Below are 16,729 nucleotides of genomic sequence, written 5' to 3' on the forward strand. Positions count from 1 at the left end.
AAACAAAAAGAGTTACAACGTGATACATAGTTTGCATGAACTTCTAATATTAAGTAAGATGATCAAAAAGCCATAAAGTCGGTTCACATATTACCTACATTTAGACAAATTTATGTCATTATTCACTTCTATATAATCTTTGGCCGAACCTCGACCAAATAGAAATGATGTGCAAAGCTTCTAGTTATCAAATTGAATTGAAGTATTCTCTTTTATTTTCTTTTTTATAGGAATTTATCCCATTAAGGTCATTCTTCCTCGGAAGTATTCTATACTTTTGAGAAGATATCCAGAAATTATGTAAGTGGTCGTTCAAATGTCACGTAACGCAATTTTCGAGCATTTTCGACCCCCCTTCACACACTTAACACATTAGTCTCAGAATGTCTAAGCAAAATCCACAAAGCGTAACAAGCTGCTTTACCACTGATTAATATGTGTGAACAGAAACTTATCATTATTGACTTCTAAGAATCAATCTGGATATGAGGATTCTAAAAGTGAAGATTTGGAAATTTGTGATATTTGACATATGGGCGATATGACATATGGGCGGGAGGGGGCAAAAAAGTGCATTTTTAGCATAACGTAAGTTATGGATGCCACTTGAGTAAATTTCCTTGCATTGCGTTGAAGACTTTTTCCGAAATCTGATCCACCATAACTCATTAATCATGCTCAACCCGTGTTACGTCATACACGAACGCGCCGCCGCTACCAACAAGCCCCTACCAAAACTCGCCGTCCATGGCTCACGATAAGTACTGATAAATAGAAAGTAGATGATAAGAATAATAAGCAGATGCATGTCACAGCCAAAAACTGCATGTAATCGTCGAAGGCAAAGTTATTTCTCCGGTTGCTTAATTTGCTAAATTTAGTTTACGCGATAGTTGATAGGCTCTTTCCATGGATGACATTGCTAGTTGTTATCGACAAAAGTAGTTCACGCGATACTCATAAGACTAGCGACTTCGGAATACGTACAAAACAGACGGACTGACTAGTACCACAGGTCTCACGCAGCACGTTTACGTATTACCGTACTGGATCGAATTTCGGACAGAAAGCAAACATCGGCACATACTACAAGCGTAAGTCATCCGAACAAAAACTATAAGCATAATAATGAAACGTTACACATGCACTTATGTTAGGTATTACTGAATACGATTTACCGTAACCGTATTTCATCGCATTCCGGATATCAAACGAGATACCATAAAAACACTAAACGTAAGTCCTTAGTAATTAAACATGCAATAGAATTAGATATACAGGAATAATGAGTATTCACGCGGTTTTCTTCTATTTTGTATCGGTTACAGGAGAAATTTAACTGATCAATAAAATCTGTTTAAATTCACGGAATTCGTTCGTACCGTATTGTTACCAATTTCGGGAACAAATTAAATTTCTCGTTTATTCGGAATGATGAATAACGATGATGGAAATGGTTCAAATAATAATACAAGTAATTCACCTGGTAGTGAAGGGGCGAGTTGTGGAACATGCCGTAGACCTGATACCAATCGAATGGTGCAGTGTGACCAATGCGATGTTTGGTATCACTATGAGTGCGCTGGCGTAGATGAAAGTGTAGCAAATCGGGATTGGATTTGTGTAAAGTGTGAGAGGAAGTCTTTGCTGAAGGAAAGGGTTTCTTTAATCGGTGAACGCGATGAACTCCGTAAACAGCAGAAGCGGTGGCAACAAGATCTACAACAACAGAAGCGGTTAGAAAAACAGCAGCAGCAGCAGTTAGAAACGCAACAGCAGATGTTGGATCATTTTGAGCAGCTTCAGTTGCAGTGGCCCATGTCGCAGCCGTATAGTAGGCAGTCGGAAGTTTTAGCACCTAGCATTGGTAAAGAGAATTCTTCAACAGATCTTCCCGGGAGAAATACAGGAACTATCCCAAAGGATGTGACGTTTTGCCGTAGTGGAAACTTGCGTGTAGAGGAACAACATGAGCCATCGGTCAATCGGTCGATTGATCCGAATGGATCGTTGAACAGAACTAAGAAAGCGGGTTCGAAAAGCTCTAGACGATCAGAAAAGGCGAAGGAGATGCAGCTGAGAGCTTTAGAAGCCAGACAGGAACTGGAAAAGAGGCAGCTTGAGGAACGTCTAGCCTTAGAGCAGGAATTGTTGGAATCCAGCGATAGCGAAGTAGAAACGGTGATGAGTAATAAGCAGCTCGAAGATTGGTTAGATGAAACTGTTAGGGTTGAGGGAGATTACATGAATGAGATACAGATGAATGAAACTCCGTTACCGAAATACACAGTAAACCCGCAGATGATTGCTAAACCCGGAATGCTGCGAACTCAACACACCTCAACGCCACGAGCGGCTAATTCATGTTTGAGAGAGAATACTGAAAAGGCTGTAACCTTAAATAAAAATCACCTAGCGGCACGACAGACTGTGAAGGATCTTCCTAAGTTCGGTGGTGATCCCGAAGATTGGCCCAGATTCATTGCAGCGTTTGAACGGTCATCTAGAATGTGTGCATTCGGAAACGATGAACTCCTCGACCGACTGGAAAGATGTCTTTACGATAGGGCACTCAACGCTGTGAAATGTTTACTTTTACATCCTGATAATGTACCGACCATAATTAATCGCTTACAAACATTGTTTGGAAATCCAGATTCAATTATCGAGACAATGATAAGGCGAGTAAGAACGCTGCCACCCCCCAAAGCGGAAAGAATGGAGACGATTATAGACTTCGGTATCGCAGTGCAAAATCTTTGCGCAACAATCCAAGCGTGTCGAATGAATGAACGCTTATATAATGCCACGTTGATACAAGAATTGGTTGAGGTTCTTCCATACCCGTTGAAGGACAAATGGGCGAGACATATGTACAAGACAGGCGCTAGCTCTTTGCTCGATTTCAACGATTGGATCGAAAAGATTGTTGACGCTTATAGTCTGGTGACGAGACCTCAAGCGTGGGCCAAATCTTCAGTAAAGACAAAAAAGGATGAAGCCTTTCTCCATGTTCACACCGAATCCTCTATTGAAGTAGTTAGTGGAAAATGCTTTGCATGCGCTGGAGAATGCGCTGGTCTGGACGTGTGTCCTCGCTTTAATGCTATGACAACTACATCCCGTTGGTCTCTTGTGAATGATAAGAAAATTTGTCGCAAATGTCTCAAAAAGCACTTTAAGGCCTGTACTATCAGGGTTCAATGCAACAAAGACGGCTGTCAGTACCTTCATCACTGGCTTTTGCATGACGTAAAAAAGCATAAAGCTAACATCCAAAAACCTCCCCAAACCTCATCGTGCAACGCTCACCATGGTTCCCGTGAAGCTGTTTTATTGAAATATGTTCCAGTTACCGTTTATGGAAAATACAAATCTGTTACGACATATGCCTTTCTTGACGCGGGATCTACCTGCACGTTGATGGAGCATAGTTTGTGGAACGAGCTGAACTTAGAAGGAAAACGTCATCCGCTCTGCATTAGTTGGACGGCAGGACAAGGCAGATATGAAGGTGACTCTGTGAAGTTTTCCGTTGATATAAGCAGTACTTCGAACCAGAAAAATAAGTTCAAACTTTCGAATGTGCATACAGTTCGTAGCTTGGATCTTCCGTCTCAGAGTTTGTGCCTTTCTGAGTTAGCGAATCACTTCCATCATCTGTCTGAGATACCGGTAGAGTCGTACGTTGATGCTAAGCCAAGAATTTTGCTGGGAATGGATAACATTCGCCTGGAGTACCCATTCGATTCGAAGGAGGGTGCCGAGAATCAACCAACTGCAGTGCTGACTCGCCTAGGATGGATTATTTATGGACCGTGTTCCGTACCGGAAACGGCGATCTCCGAAGAAAATGAGCAAGCGTTTAGCTATCATATTTGCCAATGCGAAACGCTAAATTCAGCCATAAGAGATTATTTTTCATTCGATAGCCTGGGTATCTCGACAAATATGAATCGACTGTCATCAGATGATTCACGAGCATTAGATCTGTTAAGGTCTAATACTGTGTATAGAAATGGGAGGTTTGAAACCTGTTTGCTCTGGCGATATGATGATATAACACTTCCAGACAGCAAAGCAATGGCTTTAAAACGACATCTTTGTTTGGAAAAACGCATGATAAGAGAACCAAAGATGGCTAAAGAACTACAGCAGAAGCTCTTCGAGTACGAAGTCAAAGGTTACATTCGCAAACTTTCAGCACAAGAAGAAAGAGAACATCAAGGCCGTCAATGGTATCTTCCTATTTTTCCTGTCTTTAACCCTAATAAACCTGGAAAATTGCGTATTGTTTGGGACGCGGCATCAAAAAGTCGAGGTGTCTCCTTGAATTCATTCTTACTTAAAGGACCGGACCAACTTGTTGCTTTGCCCCATGTTCTTCAAAGATTTAGAGAGTACCGTGTAGCCGTTTCGGGTGACATTCGTGAAATGTTCCACCAAGTTAACATGAACGAACTGGACCAACATTGTCAGCGGTTTTTATGGAACGATGGTGTCATCGGGAAGGCGCCAACTGTGTATATTATGCGGGTGATGACATTCGGTGCAAGCTGCTCACCAAGCAGTGCACAGTATGTCAAAAATTCGAATGCGGAACGATTTGTCACCAAGTATCCGAAAGCAGTTTACGCGATTCGCTCTGAGACGTACGTGGATGATATGCTTATCAGCGTCGAAACAGACATAGAAGCAATTCAACTAGTTAAGGATGTTCGAATGATACACTCGGAAGGAGGATTTGAAATTCGGGGTTGGCTATCTAATTCTACACAAGTGTTAAGAGCTTTAGGGGAGAAGTCAACAGTTCATAAGGATTTGAACGTAGACAACGAATTAAGTTCAGAAAAAGTATTGGGAATGTGGTGGAATACGGCTGAAGATATATTTACATTCAAAGTACCACGTAGATGCAACCAAGAAATACTGTCCGGCAACGAAACACCTACAAAGAGGGAAGTTCTTCGAGTCCTTATGCTCATATATGACCCCCTAGGAATGCTCTCCAACTTTTTGATGTATTTAAAGGTTTTATTGCAAGAGATATGGCGCTCTGGAGTCGGGTGGGACGAACCAATCCACGATGAACAACTTTCGAAGTGGCGTACATGGCTTAATGTCTTGAAGCAAGTAGAAACTGTTTCAGTCCCTCGATGTTATCGAAGACTTACTTCAGCAAATCCCAGTACTAAGGTTCAGTTACACGTCTTTGTGGATGCAAGCGAGAATGGATATGCAGCAGTTGCATATTTTCGGTATGAAGAATGTAACCAAATAGAATGTGCCTTCGTCACTTCGAAAACACGTGTTGCTCCCTTACGGTATGTTTCCATTCCACGCTTAGAACTCCAAGCCGCCGTCATTGGTGTACGATTAGCAAACGATATTGGAGAAAGTCATCGTATAAACTTGGCTCAAAGATTTTTTTGGACCGATTCGAGGGACGTGCTGTGTTGGATACGCGCAGACCACAGAAAATACAGTAAATTTGTAGCCGCAAGGGTTGGAGAAATTTTGGAAGGCTCTGAAATCGCAGAATGGAATTGGATTGAGTCCTCCGAGAATGTGGCTGACGAAGGAACCAAATGGCAAAAAATCCCGGACTTTTCTACATCCAACAGGTGGTTCAATGGCCCGAAATTTATTCGTCAGGAACAAACGTTGTGGCCGTCACAGCCACCCTACTCCAGGAACACTGCAACTGAGCTTCAGAAGTTTATTAACATTCACATCATTCAACAACCACCCTTTGATGTGACAACATTCTCTAAATGGTGGAAGCTTGTACGCGTGATATCGTTTGTAATACGATATCTACAAAACCTTAGAGCTACGATACAAGAAACAAAACTATCTACTGGAGTTCTTACACAGAGCGAATTGCAAGCTGCCGAGATTTGTATCTTTCGTCAAGCACAGAAAGATGCGTATGCTGAAGAAATTTCGTTGCTGTCTTCATCTGATAAAAATATCACCCTTCCAAAAAGAAGCCCTCTCTATAAAGTTTCCCCGTTCCTCGACGCAAACGGCGTCTTGCGTATGCGCGGGCGTATTGGAGCCTGTATGTTTGTTGATTTGAACACTGCTCATCCTATACTTCTGCCAAAAGAACATCACGTCACAATGCTGATCGTACAGTATATGCATGAGCGTTACCATCATATAAATAATGAAACTGTTATTAACGAATTACGCCAGCAATATCAAATTCCAATGCTTCGAAGAGTTTGTGACCGAGTTCGCCGGAAATGTCAAGCTTGCAAAATTGTCAAGGCAAATCCTCAACCTCCACTCATGGCTGACCTTCCATTCGCCAGGCTCGCTGCGTATTGTAGACCCTTTTCCTACGTTGGGGTAGATTATTTTGGGCCGTTGAATGTAGTTGTTGGAAGACGCGTCGAGAAAAGATGGGGAGTTCTCTTAACTTGTTTGGTGGTGAGAGCTGTCCACATCGAAATTGCGCATTCGCTAAACACCAGCTCTTGCATTATGGCCTTACACAACTTTATAGCCAGACGTGGAAAGCCGTTGGAGATCTTCAGCGACCGCGGTACGAATTTTGTTGGTGCGAATAGAGAGCTGAAACAAGCATTACGTGACATGGATCAAGACAAACTGATGGAAGAATTCATATCAACAGAACTTAAATGGTCATTTTTACCGCCAAGTAGCCCACACATGGGTGGGAGTTGGGAACGATTGGTTCAATCGGTGAAGAAGACTCTCAGCAATATGAAGCTCCCTAGACTTCCCACGGACGAAGTACTACGAAACGCACTTCTCGAGATAGAAAATATTATCAACTCACGACCCCTCACATACCTACCGGTGGAAAATTCCGATACCGAAGCTCTAACTCCGAACCATTTCCTGCTGGGATCTTCCAGTGGAGTGAAGCCTGCAGTTCCATACGACGATAAATCTAACACTTTAAGAAATACTTGGAAGACCTCTCAAGTATACGCAAATTATTTTTGGAAAAGATGGCTTCAAGAATACCTTCCCACAATAACCCGCCGTACGAAGTGGCACTATAATGTGAAACCCATCGAGGTAGACGACATCGTAGTCATCGTAGACAACGACCTTCCAAGGAATTTGTGGCCGAAAGGAATTGTCATCAGCACAACGAAAAGCCGCGACGGACAAGTTCGTAGCGCAACGGTGAGAACAGCATGTAACACCTACGAGCGACCAGCAGTGAAGTTAGCAGTACTAGACGTCGGCGCAACGAGTAGTAAGCAGCGTGATTAACTCTGCGTACTGGGGGGGAGTGTTACGTCATACACGAACGCGCCGCCGCTACCAACAAGCCCCTACCAAAACTCGCCGTCCATGGCTCACGATAAGTACTGATAAATAGAAAGTAGATGATAAGAATAATAAGCAGATGCATGTCACAGCCAAAAACTGCATGTAATCGTCGAAGGCAAAGTTATTTCTCCGGTTGCTTAATTTGCTAAATTTAGTTTACGCGATAGTTGATAGGCTCTTTCCATGGATGACATTGCTAGTTGTTATCGACAAAAGTAGTTCACGCGATACTCATAAGACTAGCGACTTCGGAATACGTACAAAACAGACGGACTGACTAGTACCACAGGTCTCACGCAGCACGTTTACGTATTACCGTACTGGATCGAATTTCGGACAGAAAGCAAACATCGGCACATACTACAAGCGTAAGTCATCCGAACAAAAACTATAAGCATAATAATGAAACGTTACACATGCACTTATGTTAGGTATTACTGAATACGATTTACCGTAACCGTATTTCATCGCATTCCGGATATCAAACGAGATACCATAAAAACACTAAACGTAAGTCCTTAGTAATTAAACATGCAATAGAATTAGATATACAGGAATAATGAGTATTCACGCGGTTTTCTTCTATTTTGTATCGGTTACAGGAGAAATTTAACTGATCAATAAAATCTGTTTAAATTCACGGAATTCGTTCGTACCGTATTGTTACCAATTTCGGGAACAACCCGGCTGATTTATGTGATGAGATCGACAAGAAAATTTCCAACGGATGTAGTTGCCTTTTATTCGTTCAACGAGGAAAGATAAATAATGTCCCAATTGAAAATCAATGAAAGCCGTTTTAATGTCGTCGAAATCGATCATCGGCCTTCGTGTTTCTCATCTCTGTTTGCTTTTCAATTTTACCGTACATTCCTGAAGATTCTATTTCCTTTCATGAGAATTTTAGGGTACCTAGACGATTTTTCCTAGTTACCTATATATATATTTTTAAAATACCTACATAAAACGTTCCGAGATCTCATTAGAACTTCTGTCAATTCTTATTAGATTCCTAGATCTGTACTTATTATGGATGGGAAAATACACAGCCCCATAAATCGGAGTATACATATTTGAATTATTATTCAAACATGTAAAAAGAATTCCCAACTTGAACACCAAGAACGAGGTTTAATTTTGCTGGAATACACTCTGGCTGATGGGACCGGCAGAACGGAAACTTTTCTCATCGTAACATTGTTTTCTTTCTGCAACCTTCGAGTCAGGCAGGCAGGAACGTGCGTACATTCCCGCTAAACGAAACATTATTCTTCGATTTCGCCGAATTCATTGCCGGTTCCTTTATTTCGCTTCATTTTCGGTTCGGTTGAAAAATGCCTTTTCATATCACATTTTCGCCATCACATCATCACTGTTTGGGCAATTTCGTTTGGCCGACGCAATTTCTCCCATATTATTCTGCCATCATGGGAATACCGGGCGGAAAAATGTACGTACCCCTCGGAAAAATGTGTAACCCCTCGGAAAGGAAATTCAGACCCCTGCATGGATGGGGGTTGGGGGTTATGGTTTACAGATTCGGAAGCAGCAGCAGCGTGTTGGAGTGAGAGACCAGATTTTTGCCGGATCTTCTCATCTTGTCGTCGTCATATGATGGTGGCGGCAGGTCGATATCGATTTTCATTCGTTACGCTTTTTAACGCCACCGGGGAAAACTTTTTATTTTTTCGGTGTTCATTAATCGGAGAAACTTTCCCAAAACTCACAGGTGTGTATGATTCGATATGTGACGGCATCGACACCACCATCCAGAGAGTGGTGATCAGATATCAAGATTTAAATAATGGAAATTGTTGTTTTCATTTTTGAAATAAATTGCTAAAGGAGAGTGAAGTTTGGATGAGTTAATAGAGAAATGAGAAATTTGCGGTCCACTAGAATTTCAATTTCTACTGAAGATTGAAATTTGTTTCTCAATTCATAACATTCCATGATATTTTTTTTCCTTTTTGTTACAGAAACAGACTATTTCGAAGAAGTTTTAAATTGAGAGATTATTTGTCGTGAATGATTTACGACAATTGTGATAAGGATAATTATCAGGTGGATAAGCGTGTTGCTTGCAATAGCATCAAAAGTTGAATCTGATGTGTCTGGGACATTCAAGCTTAAGATACGAATCCTTGATGGATTAATATCTAGTTTGTAGCTCAACAAACGAAAGAGGTACCTGGTATAACCTGGTATAACCTGAAAGTTTCAGAAAATGTTTATGTCATTATTTTGTTTACAAAATATTCATTGGCCTATCTTGGATGCATGTATTAAAACATCTTCCCAACTCCTTATTTCGAGTTTTTGGGTAGATATTAGATACTACTTTATCTCTGAAAAAATCGATAATAACGGCTTATTTTGGATGAGATTTTCTCCACCTTTTGATTCAAAATTTTGAGTACCAATTAAGTATGAGTAACGCCTAAATGGCAGTTATTTTTCTTTTTTGAGTAATTTAAACGATTTGGAACCATTCATTTATCCATAGATAGGTAGAAAAAATACATCTACAGTATGACCCATAAAAAATGCGAAAATTTGTCATCAAAGTTCAAAAACACTTTTCTTGATATTTACATGATTTGAAAACATCTTTATGCATTCATACTAAATACATGAATGCATAAAAAAGTTTTTAAATCATAGCCATATTGAGAAAAAATAACTCGATGTGTCCATTTGCGTTCTCAACTACACTCTCCAGGCGAGATCTGTATCGGGAGCATACATTCTCAATATCAGCCTCTGATATTAGACTGAATCGATTTGGGATCATTTTTGACTTTCTCAAACCCTGGGGTCTAAGAAGCTTCGTTTAGGTTCAAAACTCATCCATGATTTTTTGCAGAGTTTTTATGTAGCGTTTACATGAGTAAATTTGAACTTTTAGGTTCATATGGTAAAATTGAATATTTTGTACTGAAAAATCAACATCAGTTTTGTTTCTATTGTGGAACCGAGACTGCTGATGATCTTTGTGCCAATTTATATATTCTTTGAAGGAATTTTCCGCTAAACAACTTTGTCGATGACTGTAAATTCGTAACTCATTAGGCAAAAAGAAACAAAACTGATGTTGATTTTTTAGTACAAAATATTCAATTTTCCCATATAAACGCCCATTTACACTTTACGAGAAAATGAACGTGACAAAATTATATTTTATCTTTAACTCAAAAACGCGACGGAACTAGTTGTGACGTAGAGGAATCGATTGGGAATAGTTGAAAGATGAAATTCCAGTAGTACTCCAGTAGTTTCACAGAGACGGAAGCCTTTTGAGGATCGACACGCGGCTGAGAGGATCCACAGGCCTTTGGTTGAACATACGCCCATTTGAATAATTGTCGAAATCCAGACTTCTTGGAGGCAAAAGATCTTTCGGTTAAATCTTCATATTCTCCTCCAGCAAGGTTTGGGTCCGTTTCGAGGCTAACCCAAAACAGACTGATGAACATTTTCGCTTTTTTAATGGGTCATACTGTATGAGTTTATGTTTTTAAAAGACGTTGCTCACTCAATGCAGAATGACTACAATGTAGAAAAACAAAGATAGATAAATAAAAAAAATATTCAAGATTCGATGAACCGTAGTATTAAATCCCCGAGTGCGAAGTTTTGTCTCGATCTGATGATTAACTACGGCAATATCACAAATACATTCATTCAACTATATGGACGAACCATTTTTCTGGTCTAAAATCTAAAATCGAAAATCAGGGATCGATTCGCTCATTTCAATTTTTAATTTTCACTTTTGAAATAAACAGCGTTCAGTCGGAGCTATTATATTAAAAATAATACAAAAAGTTGCAGCCCAGCAAACATGCAATCCAGTAATTTTTATTTAAAAACTTTCTTCTGTTCCAAGAAAACGATTTTATTATAAGTGTTGTCTAAAATGCCGAACCTCGAACCGTGCGGGCTAGATGCGCCTATTTATGTTTTGAACAAAATTTCTGTTTTTGGGCAATATTTCCGTCTAATTTCATTGAAACTGCTAGAAAGTAATAATTTCCGTACGACAAAGCTGAAGTTTAATAAAAATTTATGTTTATTATAATTTTATGGAATAAAACAAAAATTAGGGTTGCCATACTATGGAGGCAGTTCGTCCATGAGAAAAACATTATCAAATCTGTTTTTAAATCTTCAATTCTCTCTTAAGATGTTATTCAGAGCTTAGATTTGAAGGTTCAATGATAAAAGTCATGTATTTATTCTATTTAACCTGTTATTTTAGGATGGAGACATTTTACAAACATGATGGGGGCATACAAAAACACTGTATTATTCCACTATATAATCATTATTAAACCTCCACAAAAGCTGAAATATGTTTCATTTATAAAGTTTATTTGAGTAAAAAACAAAAACTATCCTAGTTTTTGTTTTAAGCGTTTTAACGTATAATTTTTAAGAGTCGAAATATTACATCAAAATGTATCAAAACCTTGTATGATTTTTAAAAATTTTTTGAGTTTGTAAATTCATAAAATTCTTCCTTGCCATATGTTTTAAGCTTATCACCCTCAAAATGCATTGGTCAGATAAGCTGTCTAGTCAGCCATTTCATCAAACATCCGTAGGGTCATTTAACCCGATAGGCCCATTTAGGATACCTTTCCCTATTAAATCCCCGAGTGCGAAGTTTTGTCTCGATCTCAGGGATTGAAAATTAAGCTCATTTGAGCGAGCTTCATAGCTCTTTATTTCCATAGCTCCGCTTACAAAGCAATCGACGAAGCTCTTATCGTTTTTGTCTCCGGAGCTTCGTATTGCTAAGCTCATATTTGGAAGAAACCTTAGCTCTTTTTTTTGCTTCGTGAGCCCGTTAGCTCATGCCTCCAGAGGAGTTTGAGCTTGTTGGCTCAACCGATTCAAATTCGTTGAGCTTTCGTTTTCTCGAGCCAACGCCTGCTTTTTTGTGCACAAGTGAAGTAGGGTAAATGATCTTGAGCGGAACTAAATGGCTCAATTCGACGCAACTCGAAACAGTTGATCAAGCGGTATGGCTGTGGGTTATATCCGAACAAAAAAATTTTCAGTTCAGCGGATAGATCTTGGTTTCTGCTTTCTAATGATGATTTTTAGAATTTTTTTAGAGTAAATCCTAATATCTCTAAAGCTGTTTTTCTGAAGTAAGAATTCTGATCTTGAGCGGAACCACGCTGATCTTGAGCGGAACTAAAATATGATCTTGAGCGGAACCATTTTCTTCTGTCAACATCCTTTATAGCTCTTATTTCTTCAACTTGTGTAACTGTGAAAACTCAATCAAATTTCATCTTTGAAGGTTTTAAAGTTAAAAAATTTATGTTTTTACGTAAAAAAAAAACTTAGCGTTCCAAAGTTGTTCTCAAATTATCCGTTCAAATGTATTGCTTGCTTAACCTTCCAAAGCTGTTTGCAAAATCTGCGTTTCGGGGAAATTTGACTTGTAACTTGTTGTTATTCCCGTGGCCGCAAATGTTGACCGATTTTTATGATATTAGATTTATTGTGTAGGTTATTTTTTCTAGTTTCTAAATATTTTAAAAGGAAGTGAATTTGTTCTACTAGGTTGTCTGTAGTTGGCTCCGAATGAAAAAAGTCCCAAAAAATAATTGTATTTGTAAATTGCTTATAATTTCTGACAACGTTGCAGTATTTGGGTGCTTTTTTAATTTCTGAAATTGTTAAGAATACATCTATCCGACGATGTATTAATATGTGGAGGTCCAATGAATTTTTTGACCGCTATTCTGGATTTTCCGGTAGAAAAAAAATTTAACTCATAACAAAGACATCCAATTTTGTCTTTGCATCGCTGTATCTCATTTCTTAATGAATTGATATTTCAAACTTAAATTTTAGTTTTTTCTCGTTAGATTGATTAACATTTTCATAGAACATATTTGGTCTCTCAAAAATGTCAGTTCCTCAGTGTATTGTAATTATGATTAAGACGCTTTGAATCTGCGCTTCGGGTCATATTGACCCGAACGATTTTTGAAGGTAACGACAGAGTCAGAAATACATAAGAAGATGCCTTAAATTACAGATTTTGCAGAAAAAAAACTGTACATTACTCTAAATCAATGTTTTTGAGAAAAAAATCTGATATTTTGTCATTTCTCATTCCCTTAAATCCTTTAATTTCATTGGAAATTCATGATAAAATGGATTATTTTTAAATGTTAGTTGGGAAAATCAATTTACGTTGAGAATCTTTTCATACTTTTCTAATTCAAAGTAAGAAACCTAAATTTAGTATTGACCAAAAAAAATTATAATTATGAAAATCCGATCAAAGTTCAAAACTTCTGTGAAATCTGTGATGAAAGTTTCCTCAAAATTCTTGAAAAACAGATTTTTCTGTGATTTCAGCAATCTTGCTCTAAGCAACTCATTCATAGAATAAAGTTTATTATAAATTCCAGTTTCTTATGAATCAAGATTAAATTTATTTAAATTTAAGGAAACATCAATTATTTAGCTCAATTGATAAAACAATCATTTCTCAAACCGACTTCTAGTTCGAGCTCAAGTGTAAAATCAAACACAAGGGAATTGGATAGAGTTTCAATACCGGGCCACCAATTGAATCGTGGAGTATTATAAAATAGCTTACCCCTTTTTCTTTGCTACACTTAGTAAAACTGAAGGAATGTGTGTTAAAAACAATTTAAATTTTTGTTTATTAGGTAGTATATCGTTTTCAATTAGAATTTGAACATATAAAACAACCTCTTTAAATAAAGCTACTTCCTAAAGTACGAATCGTAATGGCAATGAAAATTGATTCTTATTCTGAAATAATGACTTAACTTTATTGGCATCATTAGTTCTCGAATTATGCCAAAAGCATGTATGAAAGCCTTCCTCCTCCTCCCCGCCGACCCTCTGAAGGAAAGAATCAAAAACACATTTAAACTTTTTGTGTGCCTAGCTTGGTACGCTATGACACCAATTAATTAATTTTTGTTCTATTCGAATTTAATTTTACATCTTTTCATTCCCTAAAGCTGATATAATAAGGGAGATACAAAGTTGCTGCATATATTCAGGGGTAAAAATCACGTGTGAGACATTAGGCATAAGACAGCGCACCGAGCGGTTTATTTCGGAAGCTAGTAGTTCCGCTCAAGATCAAAGATGGTTCCGCTCAAGATCATATTTTACTTTTAAAAACTACGCGATTTATTGATATTTTGATGGAAAACTTGTTACTAAAACCCGAATAATGCTTCTTTAAGAATTTTTCTACCATTTTAGTCATTAAGAATCAGTTTATAACGGTCAAGGGTTACATAAATTGACGTTCAAAGTCAGCGTAGATTGATGAAAATTGCAGCAGAAATGCGTATGTTTTTAAATCTTTTAATAACATTATTTCAGTTAATAAACTTTAGCAGAAATGTTAATGCTTGTTTGAAAAGATTTTGAAAAAGTGTTTTTTCAACATTTTGATAAGATTCATAAACAATCATTGCCTATATCTTAGGAAACATAAATGGTTCCGCTCAAGATCAGATATCGACTAGTTCCGCTCAAGATCATTTACCCTAACTAAAAAAAGGGCTTGTCGCATGGATTTTTAAAATAAATGTTGGACGGTTTTAGTAACTAGTAAAAGTTACCAGCACAGTTACCAGCACTAGTAACTATGAAATAGTCAAGTATACAAATTTTCGGGGAAAACGCCAAATGAAAGAGCATTTTGAGAGGATTATTAAAATCAATGTTAGAGAGTTCTAGTTACTAGTTTAACTAGTAACTAGAACTCTCTACATTGATTTTAATAATCCTCGCAAAAAGCCCTTTCATTTGGCGTCTTCCCGAAAAATTGTAAATTCTACTATTTCATAGTTACTAGTGCTGGTAACTTTCACTAGTAACTAGAACTCTCTAACATTGATTTTAATAATCCTCCCAAAAAGCACTTTCATTTGACGTTTTTCCGAAAATTTGTAAATTTTACTATTTCATAGTTACTAATGTTGGTAACTTTTACTAGTTACTAGAACTCTCTAACATAGATTTTTATAATCCTCACAACAAGCCCTTTCATTTGGCGTGTTTCCGAAAATTTCGAAATTTTACTATTTCATAGTTACTAGAGGTGGAAACTTTTACCAGTTACAAGAAATCTTTAACATTCATTTTATTAATCCCAACAAGCCCTTCCACAGTTCCTGGTGCATAAAAAAAGCCGTTGGCTCACACAGCACCACAATAGCAAAGTCAATACACATCATTTGGCTCAAGTGTTACAATTTTGCTGAGCCAGCAAGCTCAAGAAATTTCGGCTCCTTGCAAAACTCAAAGCAAAATGCAAAACCTTGTCTCCTAGAGCCAGAAGAGGTATGAGCTTAATTTGGGCATTTATTGGTGGGCTAGAATTGGCTCCAGCTTTCTTCGCTCTCGAGCTTCAAGAGCTTTGATGCTCAGCCGCTTGAGCAAGAGTATTTCAACCCCTGCTCGATCTGATGAATAACTACGGCAATATTACAAATACATTCATTCAACTATATGGACGAACCATTTTTCTGGCCTAAAACCTAAAATCGAAAATCAGGGATCGATTCGCTCAATTCAATTTTTAATTTTCAATTTTGAAATAATCAGCGTTAAGTCGGAACTATTATATTAAAAATGATACAAAAAGTTGCAGCCCAGCAAACATGAAATCCTATCAGAAAAGATAGCTCAAGTCGTTAAGAACGGTATTGCGAATCTCAATTCCAACTGCATAATGAAACGATCGTATATAATGTCGTCTGAAATCGGTTTAACACGTTCATCGCTAAGCACATTTTGGTAGTTTTATTTGCCGGGCCCGAAGGAATTCTCTAAGCATGAAAACAAAAAGAGATAACTTCAAGATTGAAAACGCGAGATGAAACCGAGCAGCTAACTTAAGAGAGCGATACACGTTTTTTATGCCACGAGGCCTCTTACACGGAAAAAAATTGTGTGGCAATTCCAAAGACTTTGTCATGATAATTTTACCATTTCTGCGTTATAGTATTTTCAACCACACAAAGTATTACATAAATTTTTTAAAAGTGCGTTAGTAATTTAGACATTGTGGCACCAATTCGTATCAACAGAATACTACGCACATGGTACTTTTGAGAACAAAACATATTTGACTCAAAAACATCAGTGCGTTTGCTAAAACAAACGAATTTTGAGCTGCTTTCAAGTTTCATATCTTTGCAAATCTTTCCAGAGCATCGGGAGAACACACTAACATTGACCGACGTGTGTCGGAAGTGTGATTTTTAATGTTATAAATAATGTTATAATGCATACATGCAAATAAACAAACAAACGTACATAGTAATTTTACTATTTAAGTCAAGCTCCTCGTACATACTAATCTTTATCATAACACATACCAGTTTCA

General features: G+C 37.9%; 1 protein-coding gene across 1 annotated transcript; it reads left to right on the forward strand.

Moving 5' to 3' along the window:
* Positions 1-1,434: 1,434 nt before the first annotated feature.
* Positions 1,435-7,257, forward strand: LOC129753329 (uncharacterized). The gene has a single exon (XM_055749144.1). The coding sequence runs from the start codon at positions 1,435-1,437 to the stop codon at positions 7,255-7,257; it is 5,823 nt and encodes a 1,940-aa protein (XP_055605119.1).
* Positions 7,258-16,729: the final 9,472 nt, after the last annotated feature.

Source organism: Uranotaenia lowii, chromosome 3 (assembly GCF_029784155.1).
Source record: "Uranotaenia lowii strain MFRU-FL chromosome 3, ASM2978415v1, whole genome shotgun sequence".
Taxonomy (NCBI): Eukaryota; Metazoa; Arthropoda; class Insecta; order Diptera; family Culicidae; genus Uranotaenia; species Uranotaenia lowii.

Bases quoted from the DNA above. Each gene is read 5' to 3' on its own strand.
- LOC129753329 (XM_055749144.1), top strand. From the start codon at position 1,435: ATGAATAACGATGATGGAAATGGTTCAAATAATAATACAAGTAATTCA.